At 36.5% G+C, this 21158-nt stretch overlaps 1 protein-coding gene across 4 annotated transcripts in view; it reads right to left on the minus strand.

The window, feature by feature from the left end:
* LOC149801528 (lim and transglutaminase domain protein ltd-1-like) overlaps positions 1-21158 on the minus strand; it is a 77491-nt gene that overhangs the window by 16150 nt on the left and 40183 nt on the right. Inside the window, exons 3-9 of one of the 4 annotated variants that reach the window (XM_089955706.1) lie at positions 12784-12955; positions 11049-11162; positions 8837-9063; positions 5068-5276; positions 3640-4547; positions 2994-3162; positions 402-682 (exon numbers count right to left, since the gene is read on the minus strand). In XM_089955706.1, the coding sequence (XP_089811832.1) occupies positions 402-682; positions 2994-3162; positions 3640-4547; positions 5068-5276; positions 8837-9063; positions 11049-11162; positions 12784-12939 (2064 nt within the window). In that variant the 5' untranslated portion in view covers positions 12940-12955. Of the gene's footprint in view, positions 1-401; positions 683-2993; positions 3163-3639; positions 4548-5067; positions 5277-8836; positions 9064-11048; positions 11163-12783; positions 15405-21158 lie in introns of those variants that run through there. The other 3 variants (XM_089955707.1, XM_089955704.1, XM_089955705.1) reach the window with 3 other exon arrangements.

Here is a 21158-nt window from a genome sequence, read left to right on the forward strand (position 1 = left end):
CATCTTTTAGCTGGTGATGCATTCATATAAATGTGAGATATATGTGCAAGTATAACTGAAGTCAGTTTAAAAATATTCAATGTACCCAAAAGCATTTTGTCCTAACTTTTGTATTCTATTCCAAGCCGCTGTTGAAGAAAATGGGCATTTTCTAATGTCTGAAATTGATTTTCCAATATTAAGAAATTTTTTTCTAAGATTGGCAAAGCTTCTTTCTTTAGCATCAAAATGTCGTTTTTATACATTAATAATAATACTTTAATAATTAATAAGAATATGCTTTTCCAATGTTAAAAAAGGCATATTTTTAGTCAACAGCGGCTTTTGATAGAACTTAGTTTGCATGTTTAAGAAAATCATTTTAAAGAAAATAAGAGTGAGATAATATATAATATCTTTACCTCTATAGTATCTATTCTTTCGCCCAGCATCAGAAATGTGCCTGTCATGACGTCCTTCACAACTTCAGGAGGCTTTTTGTAGCTGCGCAGCTCAGCGATTGTCGTCTGCTTCATTTCCAGAATGTCATGCGCAAACCGATTGAGCTGTCTTAGATGATCCCTGACATCCTCCGCTTCTGTGATGAGGTTTTCAAGTTTGGGTTTAAACCTGGACTCATGGCCATGTTGAATGGCTTTGTCAAGTGTCTCCAGATGTCTTCGATTGATTGCATCGCTAAGCTCTAAAATTGATTGATGTTTGAAAATTACTCTGGTGATGCGTCGCATCTTATATTTAGAAAAAGAAAAACAATTTTTATCATTCAGCTTATTTAAAAGCAGAAACACGACGACCAGAGGGCTTTTGTATCTGCAGAAATCAGAGCAATATACACTGAGCTGAAATATCAAGAAACCAAAATATTTTAAACTCAATCATCTTCTCCGATTCACTATCACTGTTTCGGTAAATCCACAATAGGAGGTTTCAAAAAAACAAAAACATTATTGACCAACCTTCTCACTAAACATACCAAGCTGCGTACCTATCGCTACATAATACATTGTTGGTTACCCATTTTTGTCGGTGTTAAACGTGATGAAAGAGTAGACCGCGCTGCTAAAACGGCCCTATCTCAACCATGTAATTTTAAAATGCCATGCACTGATTTTAAACCTTGCATCAAAATCTTCTTATTTTGTAAATGTTAGACGTAATCGAGTGATGCCGTCAGTAACAAACTCCATTTGGTCAAGCCCTCCTTGGGCGAATGGCCTCCATCCTACAGAACGATCAGTAAGAATGGTGTAATCATTCTCGTAATTGGAACTGGTCATACTTTTATAACCCACTTTTACATATGGTCGGTAAGAATGGTGTAATCATTGCCGTAATTGGAACTGGTCATACTTGTATAACCCACTTTTACATATGGTCAGTAAGAATGGTGTAATTATTGCCGTAATTGGAACTGGTCATACTTGTATAACCCACTTTTACATATGGTCTGTAAGAATGGTGTAATCATTGCCGTAATTGGAACTGGTCATACTTGTATAACCCACTTTTACATATGGTCAGTAAGAATGGTGTAATTATTGCCGTAATTGGAACTGGTCATACTTTTATAACCCACTTTTACATATGGTCTGTAAGAATGGTGTAATCATTCCCGTAATTGGAACTGGTCATACTTTTATAACCTACTTTTACATATGGTCAGTAAGAATGGTGTAATCATTGCCGTAATTGGAACTGGTCATACTTTTATAACTCACTTTTACATATTGTGAAGATACACCTTAGGTCATTTATTGCAACGAATCTTTTACCATATAGTATTTTCTGAAAGAATGCTTACATCTCAAACCTATACGTGATCGTTATGATAAAGTTCAGCACACGAAAGAGCTGTTGGATACAGTAAATGTGTCTTATATTCTGAAGGAAGTTAACATTTATTCTAAAATATAACTGTGTGCACCCTATTTCCTTTGAGCATTCTTAACCAACACGTGCACTGTCAATCACCGTAAATATTTTTGGTATCGAATTAACCTTTATACAAACCATTTACATTTTTCGCTAATCAGGAACCTTCATATATTATCCTCACAATCTCGTTGTTTTGTGTTTGTCTTTTAATCTCATTTTGACCGTGAACCACTTTTCATATATAAATCATTTATCATATGACCTTTTCTATGGCGCTATATAGCCTTACAGTACTGGTGAATCGTAAAATCAAAATCAATCAATCAATCAATCAAGTTCAATAAATTGGCAAGATTTCATAGTATTTGTCTATTTTTTATATATATTTTTACTCTTGATAAAATGGAAAAAATAACCTATCTCTCCAAATTTGGTCTAGTCACAGTTTTACATAAGTTCTTTTTACAGTTTCGTTGTATATTCCTGTAAAATAAATTATTTGTTAAATTTTACAAAGCTTGTTGTTTCTCACTATTTTCTATTATTTTTTAAGGTCCATAAAGTCGTAATACTTTAACATGAGTTCTTAACTCCTTAAATGCATAAAACTTCAGTCATATGAAGGGCAAGAAAACAAGCGGTCCTTTTTCTATCTCTGCATTCATCGAATCTTGGAAGTATAATATAATTTGCTTCAAACGCAGTTCGCTCGAACATACGGGAGTGCTCGAAATGGTGTTTAAGACTGGACAGAAGGGGTTTATAACTATATCACCCTCGCGACCAATCCTCACTTTTATATGACCTTTCATTCATAGTCAGGTAATTAGGTTAACTGCCTATAGCTATTTAATTAATGAACCAATGAACAAATTACATTTTAGTGCAAGCCTCAATACTGTGTCAAATGGTATGAAAATATTCACACATTTGTATGACTTCTCCGTCATAGTTATGTAATTCGGCTAAATGCCCATTATAATAACAATGATCTCAAACCTTCTTTAACGATCGCTTGCACACATGTAGTCCCTTAGAGGTTCGAATATATAATGACACGTTAATACATGTATTATGGCAATTTTTATTAGTTACGAATTTAGTATACAGATGCTCACCATGTTGAACCTTTCTGAAATCGAGAGCGTCATTTGCCTTTACCAGTTCACCTTGCTTATCGTCCAGCTCCAGGCTTTGAAACTTTTCTATGGCTTTCTCTAGACCTTCAATATCTCGGGACTGAGTTTTCTCTTGTAACGCTGAGCGTGCGTTCCTTTCGATCGGGGTCTGAAAGCACCGAATGGAAAAAATATGTAGTACAATATGTCACAGGTAAAAAACACCTGAATGACCATGCATACGTTAGAAAAGAAGTCCAATTCACTATATATATATATATATATATATATATATATATATATATATATATATATATATATATATATATATATATATATATATATATATATATATATATATATATATATATATATATATATATATATATTAGACGGAACTATAGGACATAACAACGCCGGAATATAATATAGGAAAAACTAACGTATACTAGAAAAGAAAATAAATATAATACCAAAACACTACAACAGTTCTCTCTCTCTCTCTCTCTCTCTCTCTCTCTACAAAACTTAAAACTGTATCTAATAATGCATTAAAAAAATTCACTTTGTACTATAAAGGTATGCATGCATCGAACTAAGTAAACCATGATTTTTCTTTTTATAATAAATCTTTTCATTCACATACCTCATACTTTCTTTTCTTTTTCTTCTTTTTCGTTTCAGATGTAAGAAGATAATTGCAAACATTATCGAAACTTCCATTCGATCCTTTATCTCGTGCGAACATCTGCAATGCGTATTCTCCATTTTCTGGAACTCGCACTCCTACTTGCACTTTTTTCTTCTGAACTGTCTGCTTTATGCACGCCTTGAGTTGCTCTTCTGGCACTGAATTGTGCACTAATTTTGTCATTATTTCCACATTTTTTACTATATGAAAGGAAAAGTTCACCTCCTGGTAGGCAACAATATTCACTATCCCTGTTTGGTGAGATGTGGCTTGAATGCCCGCCTTCTCTGTTTCTTTATTTGGTCCGTATCCAATTTCAGGATTTGCTGGAAAAGGCTGGCAATCCTCTTTCGCTTCATCGCAAAATATTTTGAAGGAACAAAAGTCAATACAATCTGCTGGAGAAGAGCCCCCGACGACTGCAAGTTTATAAACTCCAGACTCGGGAAACCGAAGACGGAAAATCCAAGTGACGTCTTGCCTCATCACCAGCACGTATCGATTTAGTTGTAATGTTGGCGAAATATCCTTCCCAGATTCCACGTGGTTGAAATAGAGCTCATAGCTGAGATATAAACCATCTTGTTGGTCACGAATCGCCACTTCACATTCGCCACCCACCGTGTGTAGCCTACCACTGAATTTGCTGGTAATGTCGAGCTTCTGCTGGAAATAGCTTTGTCTACATCGAGGAACATCGGCAAACTTGGATAAAGGCCAAGGATTTCTGATTAACTGCCACTTTTTATCATCGGGGTAAGCCATAAAAATGAATTCCTCTGGATCAGTCAGAAAGTAATACTCATTGAGATGACGAATTGAAACACCTGAAGATGCTTGCTCCTTTTGTCGCACGGCCTTTCCTGCAAAGAAGTCATATCTCCGTTTAAACTGTTTCATATATATTGGCGTTTTTTATTGTTTATTGTTGTTGGCCTTTTTTTCGCTTTGATTACGTTGGTTTAATGATGGTAAGTGTCAACACTTTCATTTTATGAATTTAAGAAGCAATATTGTTTTCATATAAGACGATAGTGTTGGGAAGTACCTTTTGAATGAAAAGAGCGTTTCCATCTCGATTAAGAAGTGGTAATTATGAAATTCGTAACGACCAGGAAATATGTATTTTAAACCTTTGATTTAAAAAAAATATGCAGCAGATGTAACATGAACATTTTTTCCTCGGCTGCTCGTTATTTTGCATGCTCTTGTTTTGTTCATCTGTAAAGTTATAAATAAATTTCAAGAAAATCGAGTAAATTTAAAAGACCGCCTTAATACCTGTTTCCTGTATCAAAAAAAGGATATATTGCAACAGCGAATAACTTATTATATGTTTAAGTGTTCAACTAGTTTTAAATGAAAGCGGTTCATCATAAGTACCCTTCTCCTCAACTTTTGTAAAGGCTCCGTGGGAATGACCGACGACCGCCCTACATGCCCACAAAGGAAACACTAGCCTCCATCCTTTCTCTACATATACCGCTGTCCACGAGTTCTTCAAGGTCTGGCACTTTTCTTCTGGCATTCCAACCTCATATGCTGCGCTTTTAGCAATTCCTGGGATTATGACACATTGAAGCTTAGCCGCTCTGATAATAGGAAGTAAATGAACATGAGACATTTAATCTTAGCCGCTCTGGTAAAAGAAAGTAACTGAACATGACACAGTTAAGCTTACACGCTCTGGTAAAAGGGAGCAAATGAATATGACACATTTAAGCTAAGCTTGGCAATTCTGATTCAAGAAAGTAAATGAACACAATAAAGAAGAGTATGATATCTGCATTTCTAAAAATACAAAAGATTATTGCAATACATAGTTAATTGCATTGGAAATTAAAAGTTAATGGCATTGAAAATTAAAAGTTTTAAGTACCTAGAGACGATTGATAAACAAATAAAGACTACAACTGCATCTTAAAACAGAAACAAATCAATTTACTCAAGAAACATATTAAATATAATTGAGAAATTTATATGCCCAATTTCTAAGGTATTTACTAATGATGGCCTGTGAAAAGGAAACTTCGGCCTCAGAACACGTTATCGCTGTATTCATTTTCCTTAAATTCTAAACTACTGTACCAGTTTTAAATCGTTTCATCAGATAAGCAAGACAGGCTGACATTTGAATGCGCCATATTAGTCATATCGAGGCAATCCGCCATATTAGTCATATCGAGGCAATCCGCCATATTAGTCATATCGAGGCAATCCGCCATATTAGTCATATCGAGGCAATCCGCCTTATTAGTCATATCGAGGCAATCCGCCATATTAGTCATATCGAGGTAATCCGCCATATTAGTCATATTGAGGCAATCCGCCATATTAGTCATATCGAGGCAAATCGCCATATTAGTCATATCGAGGCAATCCAGGAAGAACTAAAATTGGTCCCTTTTTCTTCCGGTGACGTCACACACGTACATCTCGCCGATGGTACTAGTTGGGATGTGTTAGAGCATACAGCCCTAAGACAGATTCTACATTTTAGTATGTACTACATTTTGTACGATTATATTTATTAAGATGGATATAAATTGAAACAAACATTTATGCATAAGAATTCTAAAAAAATTTAAGTAGTAAATCAGTTCTTCTACATATATAATTTATGCAAAACCGAAAGAAAACGGTCCACCGTTATCAAGCAAGATCCTTTAAACGTCGGCGATGAATTTAAAAAAAATAGAAACTGAAAATAGATAAGTTCATTCAGGCAGGAAAATATATATCAAAGCTATAAACTTTATTGCTGAGTGTGAATTTTATTCTACAGCATTATTTGTTATGTATTGGCCCACGTCCTACTATGATAAGTCGCATTTAAAAAAAAAACGGCGAAAATATTTGTTTATTGATTTCGACTAAGTAAGGGGTGTGCCTTGTGCAGGGAGAAAGTATTTGTAGGCTTACCCTGTTAACAAATCCTGACTTTATCGAAATAATTCAATAAAATAAATCAAGAGACAGAACGTTTCATTTGACTAGGTAATTTGTCGCATGAAACGTACTTAACAGCACGTGGCAATCTTAAATCCTGAAGATCGTAGACATTTGAAGAAAGTAACAATTTAAGCAGCATTTATTTTTATTTTTTAAATTAATCGGGCTCATTTATTCACATTTGCATTATTAGTATGCAGACGTACTTCTGTCGGTCAGACTGTCACACACACGCACGCAAATAGATAAATGACAATATTGTTGAATTCAATACAACTGACGGGTCACAGTACAGTCATCAGAAATGCTAATTACAGGTCACAAATGCAACGCATCTTTCGGAAACTTTAAGAAACTATGGCCTGATTTCTCCCAAGCTAGAGGATTACTGGTGCTCATACCTTACAGATGTAATAAATACGCTCATATCTGACAGAAATATCTCACAGATGTAATGTCACGTTTGCTCAGCCCCAGTTCGTAAGTCATATATAAACTAAGGTATTATTACAAGCCATGAGTTAATCTCTTACGCAAAGTTACCGTGACCAAAACAGAAGATCCGGCCTCTTGAAACGGCACATACGTTAGATCGAGCGACTTCCCACCTATGTGTTACAGCTTTTTCCAAAGATTAGAGAAACCCACGAGGAACGGAGCGTGCTCTAAATCCGTCCCAACGTGGACAGACAGCAAGAAGGACATTGTCCGCTAAGTTTGCTTGAATCGGGTCAAAGCGACATCCAATCGGAATTGAGACGGAGGGTGTGATAAAAATTTCGATCAGAATTATAAATTCTTACTAGCAAGCGAAAATTTAGTCTCGCCTAGGAAGATTGATGAGCAATATAGGGTTACTCTGAGAGAGCCACTCGTAATTGGCGGTAAAGCTTAGAGAGGAGATTCCAAGGGAAGACAAAGCTCCATAACGAAGCTTTTGGGGGATAGAACTTCCGATTCAGTTAAGTCCCGAGTCTCTAAGAGGGGAGACGGAAGTGCGACTAGCAGAACAGTCGGAGTCGACAAATCTAGTTGGTGGAGTGAGTCAAGGAAGAGGAGGAAAAGGAGTCGAGGAAGAGCAGTGGAGAAGGAGCAGGGGTATAGAGAAGTCGAGGAGGAAAAGGAATTGGAAAAAGTCGGAAGGAAGAGAAGGAATTGGAGGAATAGGAGAGAAGAATACACTTATGAGTAGAATACAAGGACAGGTGGAAAACTATCTCACACTACTAATCAAATGATGCAATAGGCTATCACAGGTCGAGCAGAAGAAGAGTACTTGGGAAATTTTAATCATTTGACTATTGAATTTTCATTAAATTGTTATTTATTTAATTTCACTTTTTTGTATATTCAATCATTTAACCGTCGGCATTGTTGACTGGGAGCTTTACATCAATCATTCGCTAATTTAACTTCCAACCAAAATCGAGCCTGGGTGGGACTTCTATAATAATTCAAATAAATATTGGAAGCACCCTACGCCACACGTACCACAGTGACGGCATAACAACCCGTAACCCATATGTAATAAACATGATCATATCCCACATGTGTAATAAATAAAATAAACTTTTTTAATTTACTGCATACTATATCTGACTCTTGATTTCCTTTCAAAACAACTAATGACAACTATAGTCTTTTTTATTAACGTATTTAATGCTTTCTTCTACTTTTTGTTCTTGAGGTGGCGAACAATGTCTTAAGCCATACCGTATGATGGAGATCATCAGCGACTGGTTCTTAAGTCCCTTAGTGTGTCTAACATAAGTATGACCTTTTGAAAACGGTAATTTGCATCTCACTAAGTGTGTATCTTCTATAGTTTACACAGCTGGTTCTACATTACGTGATTACATACACGTGTTATATGGTTATATGACCAGGGGCGACCGCAGAATTATTTTTAGGGGAGGGGAGCAAACATGTAGTGGTCAGCTATTAAGTTTCACGGATTTAGGCCAAAACATGTTTAGAGGTGAAATGGGGTGGGGGTGGGGGAGCTTTATGTGACTGACAACTCGACACAACCACCCAAACATTCAAATGTTTCGGGGGTCATTACATTTATGTCCATATGTAATAGAAATTATAATTTACTATATATTGAAGCTTTTACCTGACAAAAAGGAACTTTAGCTCTTCGATACTCTTCTTTTCGCTTTAAATGAATACTTTAAATTTATACCGCTTCACATACCTACACAGAAGAGCAAAAAACGATGCATAGGATCCTCGATTTTCCTTCATAAGCTTCATAAAACCAATAGGACTGTTGCTAGATGTCACTTTCGAATAATCAGCGCCATCTATATTTTGGGAACCAAGCCATGTAAATAGAACTCTCAATTTCTGTAGGTCAGTTTGCAAACCGGAAATCAGATGATCGATGAGCAACTCATAGCTCTCGGCTTTGCCGGGTGGAGTCTGTTTTTGTAAACAAGTACATGTCATTCATGTGTGCATAAAACTGCATATATATTTGGGTTGAATGATCTAAACAAAATAGATGCTGCATTTTTAGATAATTGTAAAGCCTGTATGATAGTATTATTTGTATTAAAATATTAATTCTGTCAACTTTTATAAAGCATTCTTCTATATAATCCAGGGATAGCACTTTCCGTTCTGTCTAGTGTATATTTATAATTCTCTATAATTAATTATATATACCTTGATTTCTTTCATAGGAATCCGGAATGACTGTGTAGATAGATGAGAATTAATTACTAGGTCATCATGCTGGTGTGTCTGTATCACATGAGTGCATAAAACACCGTGTGTGTGCAGGCAAGGCAATAGGTGCCGTTTACCCGCGGACCTGGCTTCGAATCAACGTAGAGTACGAATTGAAAATTCTCTAACCTATATTATATATATAAAACACTTATTGCAATTGCTCACAACCCTAACTGGAGTTCCGAAACCAGGAAAGAAAAGGAATCTTACTGGATACGCCGCCTTAGAACATTGAAACCAACCGGTTTAAACCAAGAAAACTAGAAAAAGACAGCCATGCACAAATAAAGTTATATTTTGCAGCCGACACATTTCCTGTTAAATAATTCTCTAAATTTGCTTAATTACTTCTATACCAATGAAATATCCGGAATATAATTTGCGCTTGCATAAATTTGCATAAAACAACAGATGTCGTTATGGCGATTCGATTTCTAGGTCAATAAAAATATTTTCCAGCATTCGCAACAAGTTGAAGCAAACTAGTTGAAACATAATAAATTTAAAGGTTTTATTTATGTAGAAACAGCCATATAGAGTTTTGCAAACACAACGGTTTTTGTGTTTTATTTGTTTGTCTTGTCTATATATTTGCCTTTGAAAAAGAGTCATTAGGAGTCGAAAACGTTCAGGCTAGTTAGATACTTGTTTTGCACTGTTCGTTGTCAGTTTATTGCATTTATCTTAAGCAATCCCTGACACAGATGATCCATTGCTGGATCCAATGCACGTGAAAGGACTTTTATTCATTTATTCACCACCTATGATTTGTATTCTTTTGCATATATATATATATATATATATATATATATATATATATATATATATATATATATATATATATATATATATATATATATATATATATATATATATATATATATATATATATATATATATATATATATATATATATATATATATATACATATATATATACATATATATACATATATATCCATATATATACATATATACATATATATACATACATATATACATACATATATATATATATATATATATATATATATATATATATATATATATATATATATATATATACACACACATATATACACATATATATATATATATATATATATATATATATATATATATATATATATATATATATATATATATATATATATATATATATATATATATATATATATATATATATATATATATATATATATATATATATATATATATATATATATATATATATATATATATATATATATATATATATATATAAGGACGGTGACAGGTTTGAATTAGATGTTTGTTCGTTCATAATTAGTCTCTTCTTGATTTACCTATCGATGTAGAACAGACCGAAATAATTTTTCCCAAAGTAAAGAAAAGGTTTCTTCATGAAGGCATATTAAATGAAAGACAATAGATGCGTGCAGAAAACTCTGTTAATATAAATCTCTAAGGTAACTAAATTGTAATAATAATAATAATAATAATAATAATAATGAATAATATCAAATGAAGATAATTAAGATAATGTATCCCCGTTGTCGTTTCTCGGACCGTTTTTTCGTTGGAGAGTATCTTTTATTGTTTTGTTTGTGGTGCGTAAGTCCATTAGATGTCCAGTTTTATTTAATTTTATATAATTTTCAAAGAGAGTAATATGAAGAAAGTGAAAATGTTACGTTTCTAGCTTTCTCGTCAATGTTTCGGAAATCGTTGATACTGAAAATATCATCCTTCCTGTTGGGTGGAATAGCAGCCGACGGATATCCGCTCTCTATAAACGGAACCTGGACCTTTAACATAAAGTATATATTATTGAATAAGAAACTTTGTATGTGTTAGTATCATACTGTCTTATAATGCATTTGTGTTTGGTGCCAGTTATCAATATTGGGTGAAGACTATGTATTATATGTTATGCCCGTGGGTAAGAAGGTGGGGGCGAATGCAATTACAACCCTCTAGTGTCGATGAATGTGTGGATTAGAAGCCATGACAAGATTAAAATTTGTAATGCAGTAATGCTAATCGCCAACAGTAACTAAATTGAATTGCGTTTCTAGTCGACACTTGATAACCCAGATATCTTTGGTTGGGTATGGTTAACTACGGTTGAGAATTTGACATGAGAATTTAAGTGAATCAAAATTTTCGGATTTTAATAATCCATAATCCTTTGACAGAACATGTCAATATGGATAACTTTCTGTCTGTTTTACTAATGGTGACACATAATCGCTCATTTAACAAAATATTAGCATTGAAAAGAAACGTGAACTTTGAAACCAACAATTCACGTTTTTATTCACTAAACAAATATAAATATCGATTTTAACTGACAAAAACGTTTTAAAAAAGCAGAAGTATTAGGATTTGTGCATTGTTTTATTTATTGTCCATATATACGGCTTATTTCGGTTCTCTCAACAGCCGTCAACTGTGCCCAACCGTAATATTCAAATTCTAACGTATTTAACTTACCGCAGGAGGAATGGCAGTTGCCCCCACCCCCTTAGATTAAAAAAAATAAATACATTGTGCAAAGTACATCTACACTTTGATTTTGGCTTTAACTCTAAACCCCAATGCCCCCCCACCTCACCCCAGTCTCGGAAAAATTCCCGCCCATGCTTACACAGGAGCATACCTCTGCAAAGGAAAAATGGTTGAGACTGTCAGTGAGACCAGTGAAAAGTTTGTTGATCAATTAATAGAAACTGTAATCATTTGATGAATGTTGTATGATATAAACCACAAAGTTCATAAATGAAACAACGAAATTTTCTGCATCAAAAGTTGATTCAAAAATTAACAAATGAGTAAAATAAATCTGTACGTCTCAAAATCTAGTTTCGAATATGTTGTGTATCTTTACGTAAGACCAATAATTTAAATTCATAAGAAAAAGGGATCATATCGTGAATAAAATATAATAATATTGTAGTGTAATAAACTGTACTTATCAATCATGCAGTGACCACCAATGGTAAAAGGGTGTGGCTGCGGCAACATCAAGATAAGGAAGAAGAATTTTAAAAAAAGACAAAGAATAGATGGAAATAAAGGGAGTGGTGTTTACATGTCACGAGTCATAACGGTTATTAGAGCTATTAAAGGTGGTGGGGTTACGGTACTACTAGCATTAGTTGTGGTGGTGATGGTGGTGACAATTATTGCTAGGGAAGCGTTATTGTTCTGTGACGAAGTGATTTACATCTGCACTAGTTGCCGACGTTATTCATCATCATTTATCAGTAGAAGTAGTATGGCTGTCATCGTCATTAACATTGCTGATGTTGTCATTTTAGATGTTGTTTTTGTTAGTATTATTATTTTTATTTAAATTATTTATACCATCACAACTAGGCTGCTACTACTACTGCTACTGCTACCACTACTACTACTATTACTCACATCTTCAATTTCCGGCTCCTGCCAATTCTCATCTTCAGGAATCTGCCGTCTTGTGTTGTTGTTGCTGCTGATGTTGGAATTGGTGTTGTTTTCATTGTTTTTCTTCTTGCTATTGTTGTTTAAATCCTGTGGCTTTGACGACGACCCAATCCCCATGGTGATAACTTCACTGCTTGCTCATACCCGTTTGAAGAAAAAAAAAATAAAATAAATAAGCGTGGATTACTTATGTTCCTGGTTATAAATGGACTCTTCAAATAAAGCAAATAAAACCAGCGTTAGATCATGTGTTTTTTGTTTCTCTCATGTATGTCTCTTTAAACCCACTGTGCACTATCCATGATAAACTTCGCCCCAAACACTTTTGATTTTTCTTTTAATTCTTCAAAACATGTTTAAAAAAGAATATGCAAGAGTGACAAAAAATGAGGAATTCTGACAAAAATGAGTTACGTCTGATTGCAAAGTGTCGTAAACAGCAATTCAGATCATTACATTTAACGCTATGCATGCTGTAACTGTAAACAACATAGACTACGATCTATAGTTGCATAATGCAATGGCAGATCAGGGTCAATGTTTATGTTCAACTGCCTAGTCCTAGCAACTGCATTGACCCCGATCTGCCAGCGCAATATGCGACGGCAGATCGGGGTCTAGGCATTTTGCAGTTGGACCTGATTCATAAGTGAGTATATACGGTACATATGAGTCATCAAATCGTGGGATGTTTTGCACACGGTACTATTTTTCACTCAGTACCTTGTTTGGAGCAGTTGTTATATAATAGTGGTTTTATTGAAATGGCAAATGTATGCCACTCAGTTTTATCGTTATATACTACATTACAAAGCAATTAAACTTGTTTGGTATTATGTTCAATGACTACAATAGAAGCTCACCGGCATCAAAGTCTCAATTCTATTAAAAGTCATATTCGCTAGCCAGGTGTCGTCGATCCACATCGACCCTCGTTATAGGAATCTGGCGGAATCTGTTTTGAACAAATACCCTTTTTTGGAAAGAAGAGTTTCAAATGAGCACAGACAGCGTTCTTTACGTGACTTGTCAGATACTTAAAACTATCCATTCCAAGTGTCCACTTGCATTGCCTTCAAATTATAAGCTGCGTGAAATGTTAAAATGGGGAAACTTACATGAAGAATGCTTCTGACAACTTAGATACCATGCTTATTTCTATCTCCCAAGGTAGATGTAAGAAGGAAACTGAGTGGATAATTTCAACTACCTAGCGAAACCGCATATACCATTGTAGGTCTCTACATATTCATGTGTTTGCGTTTTGGGGATTTGTAACGCAGCTTTAACAGTTTGAGTCATATCGCTACGATGTCTGCAGTGTGGCAGTTTATAGTGATGTCTAGCACTGGGACATCATGCCACAGACATGTAGCAGCATGTCCCACCCAGTCACATTATCCTAACACCAGGCCAACCAGTCCTAGCATTAACCTCTTAATGATGGGCGCCAAGCGAGGCAGCTACTATAACCATTTTTATAAGACTCTGGTATGACTCAGCATGGGTTCGAACCCGCGATCTCCCGCATCCGAGGCAGACGATATAACTACTTAGGCCACCGGAGCGGTCACTACATATTCGCGACGTCCATGAGGAGAGAAGTGGATCAACGAACCTTGGCAAACAAGGTGATTAAAATTGGTTCTGAACAGTTACGAGAGATAATTATGGCAAGAGAAGTAGTCTGTGCTAACATTTTCCAGTTATTTCCTTTCTCTCCAACTACACAGTCTCGTGGAACGATAATGCCGTTATGTTTGCATTTGTCAAATGTCAGATTGGATGTTTGATTGTTGCTTTAAATAGTTTTCCTGGAAACGATTAATTGTACTCTACCGAATGTACATCAATGCAACATAGATAGCAATGATCGATAAGTGATACGAACACGTGTTCAGATGAAGTGGACAACATTGTAGGCTGCAAACAGTGCATTAAAGAAACCAGTCTAAAATGATATCGTATTACAGTTCTTAGATATCCGTTCGAGTGCAAGGGTGACACGGTATGGCTATTACGTGATGCGAACAAATTTAAATCATATTTACTTACACAAGAATATGCAGGTAGTTTTGATGGAAAAACAAACTGAATGTATTGGTTAATGTAAACTAAACTTCGGTATCCTCGCCTTTCCTTCATTTTGACACCCTTTACAATGTTTAAGACTCGGGCATATCACTGAGGGCGAGAAATGACTCAAGGACAAATGTTAATTGGATATGTGTGTTTGTTCTTGCATGTTCAATATGTATGGACATTTTTCATTGGTATAGCAATAATTCCAAGCTATAGGCCAGGTGTTTAATCCCTAGAAATGGTAAGTTTGGACCTTTCAATGAACAATATAACTAAACCTCGTTACCAGTTTAAAAGAAACAATATAAGAATTTTAAAAAATACACTTCCAGTGATTAGCTCTATATTCAGTCGCAGAAAATGGCTCACTTAGAAATCAAGAAATAAGAAATGTCTTACTTTGAGACAACCAATATATTGTTTATGTTTAGACAATTATACTGGTTGTTGTTGTTATAGGGTTTAACGCCATTTTTCAGCACACGATAGGCTATACATGGCGGCCAGTATTAATGGTGGAGGAAGAACCCGGGAAACCCCGGAAAGAACCACCGACCCACGACACATACCCACATTAGCCGAATCCGAGACTCGAACCCACGCAGTCAGAGGTGAGATGGCAGTGATCCGTAACGGAAAGCGCTTTAGACCACTCGGCCACTCGGGGCCCCCAATTATACTGGTAATCTGTTATCTGTCGTGCCATCAGTAGTTAAGCCAGTTCCCATACCTTGTTATATGTCCTACCATCAGAAGTCAAGACTATCCCCATACCATGTTATTTATCCAACCATCAGTAGTTAAACATGTTCCCAGTCGCTGTTATCTGTCCTACCATCAGCGTTACGTCTATTCACATACGCTGTTATCTGTCCTACCACACTGGACAACAAATTTTTACAAAAGTCATGTTACTGAAATAAAATTAGTCAATTCTTATCAATTTTTATGTGCTGAACACGAATATGACAGTCAAATTGCAAAATTGGCTCTAGTTTTTTTGTAATCTGCAAGAAATTAATGTTTACATAACGAAATGCATTCCAATAGTAAAAGGTCAACTGTAATAGCCTACCTATAAAAAATCAAGTCATTGACTACATCTTAGATTTCTTCGCCTGTCTCTTGTACAGCTGTTCGGGAGCATCTCTGAGGAGTGTCCAGCAGTAGTCAGCCAGCATTGTAGTGGACCATTTTCCCTGGTATCTTTGTTCCATTGTTGTGATATCTTGATGAAAACGTTCGCCGTGTTCATCACTAACAATACCACAGTTGCTAGGAAAGAAATCCAAATGGGAATGAAGGAAGTGAATCTTTAGAGACATATTGCAGCCAAGTTTCTTATACTTCATCAACATGTCTTCTACTAGTTCCTTATAGTTTTCTGCCCTAACATTTCCGAGGAAGTTTGTAGAAACTAGGCGAAAAGCATTCCATGCTTGTTTCGCGTCACCTTCCAGCAAGTTGTTGAACCGGTCATCTTTGAAAAGCTCTCGAATCTGAGGACCCACAAAAACTCCCTCTTTAATCTTTGCTTCGCTGAGTCGAGGGAATTTTTCATGCAGGTATCGGAATGCTGGCAAAGTCCGGTCAATGGCTTTCACGAAGTTCTTCATCAAACCTAGTTTGATGTGAAGGGGTGGTAGCAAGATTTTCTGAGCCTCAACCAGAGCTGGGTGTTGGATATTCTTCTCTCCAATGGCTACATTCTGCCTGTGAGTCCATTCCTTCCTCATGTAGTGCATTTCCCTTGCTCGGCTATCCCACTCGCATAAGAAACACATGTATTTTGTATATCCTTGCTGCAGTCCCATTAAAAGGGCAACTACCTTCAAATCACCACAGAGGTGCCAGCTGTACTTGTTATACTCAATGGAATTCAGTAGCTGCCTTAAGTTATCGTATGTCTCTTTCATGTGGACAGCATACGCTACTGGAATAGATGGAAGAATGTTTCCATTGTGCAAAAGCACAGCCTTGAGACTCAGTTTCGAAGAGTCCACAAATAGTCTCCATTCTTGTGGGTCATGAGTGATTTTTAAAGCATTCATGAGGCCCTCAATATCGGAACAGAATATCAGATTACTTTCCTTTCTGAAGAAAGGCTCCAATTGCTGGTGGCGCTTTCGATATGCAGTAATTGTGACATCTTCTTCTAGAAGATTCCATTGTTGGAGTCTTGATCCTAGCAATTCTGCCTTGTTCTTTGATAAGTCCAAATCACGAATCAGGTCATTTAGTTCTTCCTGTGTTATTCTGTGTGGGGTTGATGATGCACCACAGTGAAAATCTGGATCACTGCATGCTGATGGACCAGGAGAAGAACAGGTCGACTCACCTTTGTCTTCGTCAGATGAATCAAGAGAATATTCTGCTGGAGGTTCTGGAATAGGAAGTCCCTCACCATGTGGAACTGGTCTCAATGCAGACGGAATGTTTGGGTAGACTATTCTCGACTTCTTTCGCTTCGTTATTCCGCCGGAAAGAGGAGGAACCAAGCAGAAGTAACAGTCATTTAGGTGGTTGCTTGGCTCTCTCCACACCATTGGGACTGCAAACGGCATTGATGACCTTTTGCAATTCAACCACTGTGAAAGCTGTGTTGTACATGTAGCACAGCATATATGCGGAGCCCAAGGCTTGTCTTGGTCACCAACCTTGCATCCGAGGTAAAGATGATATGCCTTCTTCACTTGAGAATTGATACTTTTCTTCTGGTTGGCAAATATCACTTCCCCACAAATATAGCAAAAATTGTCCGCGGTATTAACACACTTTCGAGGCATTACTGTTCTTTATTGTACGTAAATGGATAAAATAATAAGTTTTATGTAACAGTAGCTTGAACTGTCTCGCACAACGTCTAAAATATTTTAAATGCTGAACCTATCTGATTGGGCTTTATATAGTACACTGCTTACGTCAGCTTCAGCAGCCGCCTGGCATTAGTATAATAGGCCTACACATGTATAGTACACTGCTGACGTCAACTTACTTCAGCAGCCGCATGGCATTAGTATTGCATTGCATCAGAAAATGATGCAATCAACTGTGGATGATGTGAGCATGATGGTATTATGCAATGTTACATCATTATTCCGGATGTTGCTGCAGTCCTACTGGAGAAATTTACACAGTGAAACATAGAAAACGAGGTATATGAATATCTTCAAAACGAGAGCCAATACAAATTTTTCACGGTTATATTCGTGTTCGGCACACCAAAATACTACAGATTAGGGCCTTTTCAAGTCAGTAATGATTTCACTGTTGACCAGTGCCATCAGCGTTAAGCCTGTTTCCATACGCTGTTATCTGTCCTACCATCAGCGTTAAGCCTGTTTCCATACGCTGTTATCTGTCCTACCATCAGCGTTAAGCCTGTTTCCATACGCTGTTATCTGTCCTACCATCAGCGTTAAGACTGTTTCCATACGCTGTTATCTCTCCTACCATCAGCAGCAACGCCTATGCCCATTACTACTGTCTGTGGTACCATCGGTAGTTAAAACTATATTCATACTGTCCCAACATCTACATCAGTATTAAAGTCAATGCCAATACACTCTCAAATTATCTTTCAGGTACGAATAGAAACTCAAGACTGTTACTTGTACATTAAACGCACGTAACTGCAAACAGCACGCGCGAGATCGGCCATCGTCGCATCGGATCAGGGTCTATGATAGGCCATCGTCGAATCCGATTAGAGCCTATGATATTCATTCTGTTTCTAACCTCAAGTGTGCAGCGCTTGGAGACATAGTTTGTTTGTTTTGGGATAGTAGTGAAGGGGGGCACTTTACGGACAATGGGAATTAGCATTAAAAACACCCTTGGGGCACTTTACGGACAATGGAAAATTAACATGGAGAAAAATCGTGGGGCACTTTACGGACAAGGGGATTTAACATGGGAATAAATCGTGGGTCACTTTACGGACAAGGGAATTTAACATGGGAATAAATCGTGGGTCACTCTACGGACAAGGGGAATTTAACATGGGATTTTTTTTTTTTTTAAAATTTTTTTTAAAATTTAAATTTAAATTTAGGCAATTCAAAGACTATCTCTTTTCGAGATATATGGCTGGCCCTGAAAAGGGCCTTTGGGTTTTCTTCTGCTTCTAATTTCTTCTTTTCCTCCACCAAGTTCTTATTTTATCTCCTACACTCTTCTTCTCTTTCTTTTTTTTCTTCTCCTCTTCTTTCTTCTCTTCCTCCTCTTCTTTCTTCCTCTTTTCATTTTCTTCTTCTTTTTCAATTTTTTCATTCCATTCTCTCATCCTTATCATTTCCTCTTCATCCTCCTTTTCCTCCTTTATTTCTTTCAACAGATCACTGATGATTACCTTCATTTTTCGTAAATTGTTTATCTCCATCTTCACTCGATGGGGACTATATGAATAGTGATCCTCGTTTAGGTTAACCAACATTTGCTCTATCATTCCTAAATTGTCGAGAACGTTTTGCAATTTTTCCATTTTGTCCATTTGGTTAGAAGCCATCTTCTTTGTATTCTTTGCAGAATGGTTTGAACAACGAGCACTGTGGGTTCTTATACGAAAAGCGCGAACGTGAAGGAAAACATCCCCCTAAAACATAAAATGGATCTTACCTAGATGATGACCCAACATCGCGCGTACGTGAAGGAAAACATCCCCTACTTTCTCATTTCATATAATAAAACCCTAACTATACTCTTCACATACGCTAAGAAACCCATAATCTACTATTCACACTAACATACCTGAGCTCTTACAAACACAAACACACAAACTCACACTATCTGAAATAAGAGTTAGTGTTTATATACACACTACTCTACCTACACACATTGGCAATTTAATAGTTATTTCTTTTCTAGAGTATTGGGTAGCCCTGAAAAGGGCTGTTTTGTTTGGAACTTCATGGGCACCTGGTTAATGGTGGCACCTTCCAGGCCTGGCGCCACATACGCATCTTATCCCCCAGTTACTTTTTACCTTTTTGGGGGAGAGAGCAGAGGCAGGATATGTCGCTTCAGAATCCCAATTTTCGCTCTCTGGGATTTTGAAATTTCTTCTCTCCTTTTCCTCCTCCTCTTCTTTGTTTCTTCTTTCCTCTTTATATCTTCTTTCTTCTTCTTCTTTATATCTTCTCTCCTCCTCTTCTTTGTTTCTTCTTTCCTCCTCTCTTATCCTTCCGTCCTCGACAATGGCTTCCGCGGCCAGTTCATTTAATATGCGCCTGGCATATTCCAGATGCACATGAAGCTCCAACAGTTTCTCAAGTCTCGTGTTCATTTTTTGGTGTTGATCAATCAACAAGGGTAGCTGGACTGCCGAACGACTTTCAATTTATACTGAAAGCGCGGACGTGAAGGAAAACATCCCCTAATAACATAAAATTCATCTTACCTAGATCATGAACCAAAAAAAAACAACAACGCGCGGACCTAAAAGAAACACTTACTCACTTTTTATGCTACCCATCACTATTGTAAAATTTTTTATAAATCACTTTAATAGACTATCCACATACTCAAAGCAATCCAATCTAACCCAAAATATACACCTCAAACACTAAGATAAGATATCATTTTAATCTACTATCCACACCAACCTACTTTATCACTTACAAACACAATCACACAAACACATACCCTCACATTTTTTAAGAAAGAGTTAGTGTTTATTTTCACACTACTCTACCTACACACATTGGCAAATGGATCGTTATTTCTTTTCTAGAGTATTGGGTAGCCCTGAAAAGGGCTGTTTTTTGTTTTGTTATGGCATTCTTTTTAGTTTCTAAGAATGCGATGTCCTCTGAGGATAGACTTTCTGGCAATAGGTCTGCTTCTTCGGAAAGAGAAGAAGAATTCTTTGGTGTCGATACGACAATCGACAAAGCCTCTGTCAGCTTCAGGTTGTTGCTGCTGCTGTTGTTGTTGCTGCTGTTGCTGCTGTCTCTGAAGTCTGTACTTCTCTGTCCATTCTTCTTTCTCCTTGTTCATTTCTTCTCTGAAGAGCTCTTCTATCAGGTCTTCAGTGATTTTTAACATTCTCACATTCTCTATTTCTTCTGGCTTCGGTATCAGACTGTGTCTGACCCTATGCAAATTCACGTAGGCTTCGTTGAGCTTAGCTAGTTTGGAGCACATCTTCTTAGGAGGATGAGTCGACAATGGATGGTTAGACTGGGAACAACCCAGTTCTTAAAGTGAAAGCGCGGACGTGAAGGAAAACATTCCCCACACGGTTTTCGAGCCGC

This window comes from Sinohyriopsis cumingii, chromosome 4 (genome assembly GCF_028554795.1).
Source record: "Sinohyriopsis cumingii isolate HCF-2022 chromosome 4, ASM2855479v2, whole genome shotgun sequence".
NCBI lineage: Eukaryota > Metazoa > Mollusca > Bivalvia > Unionida > Unionidae > Sinohyriopsis > Sinohyriopsis cumingii.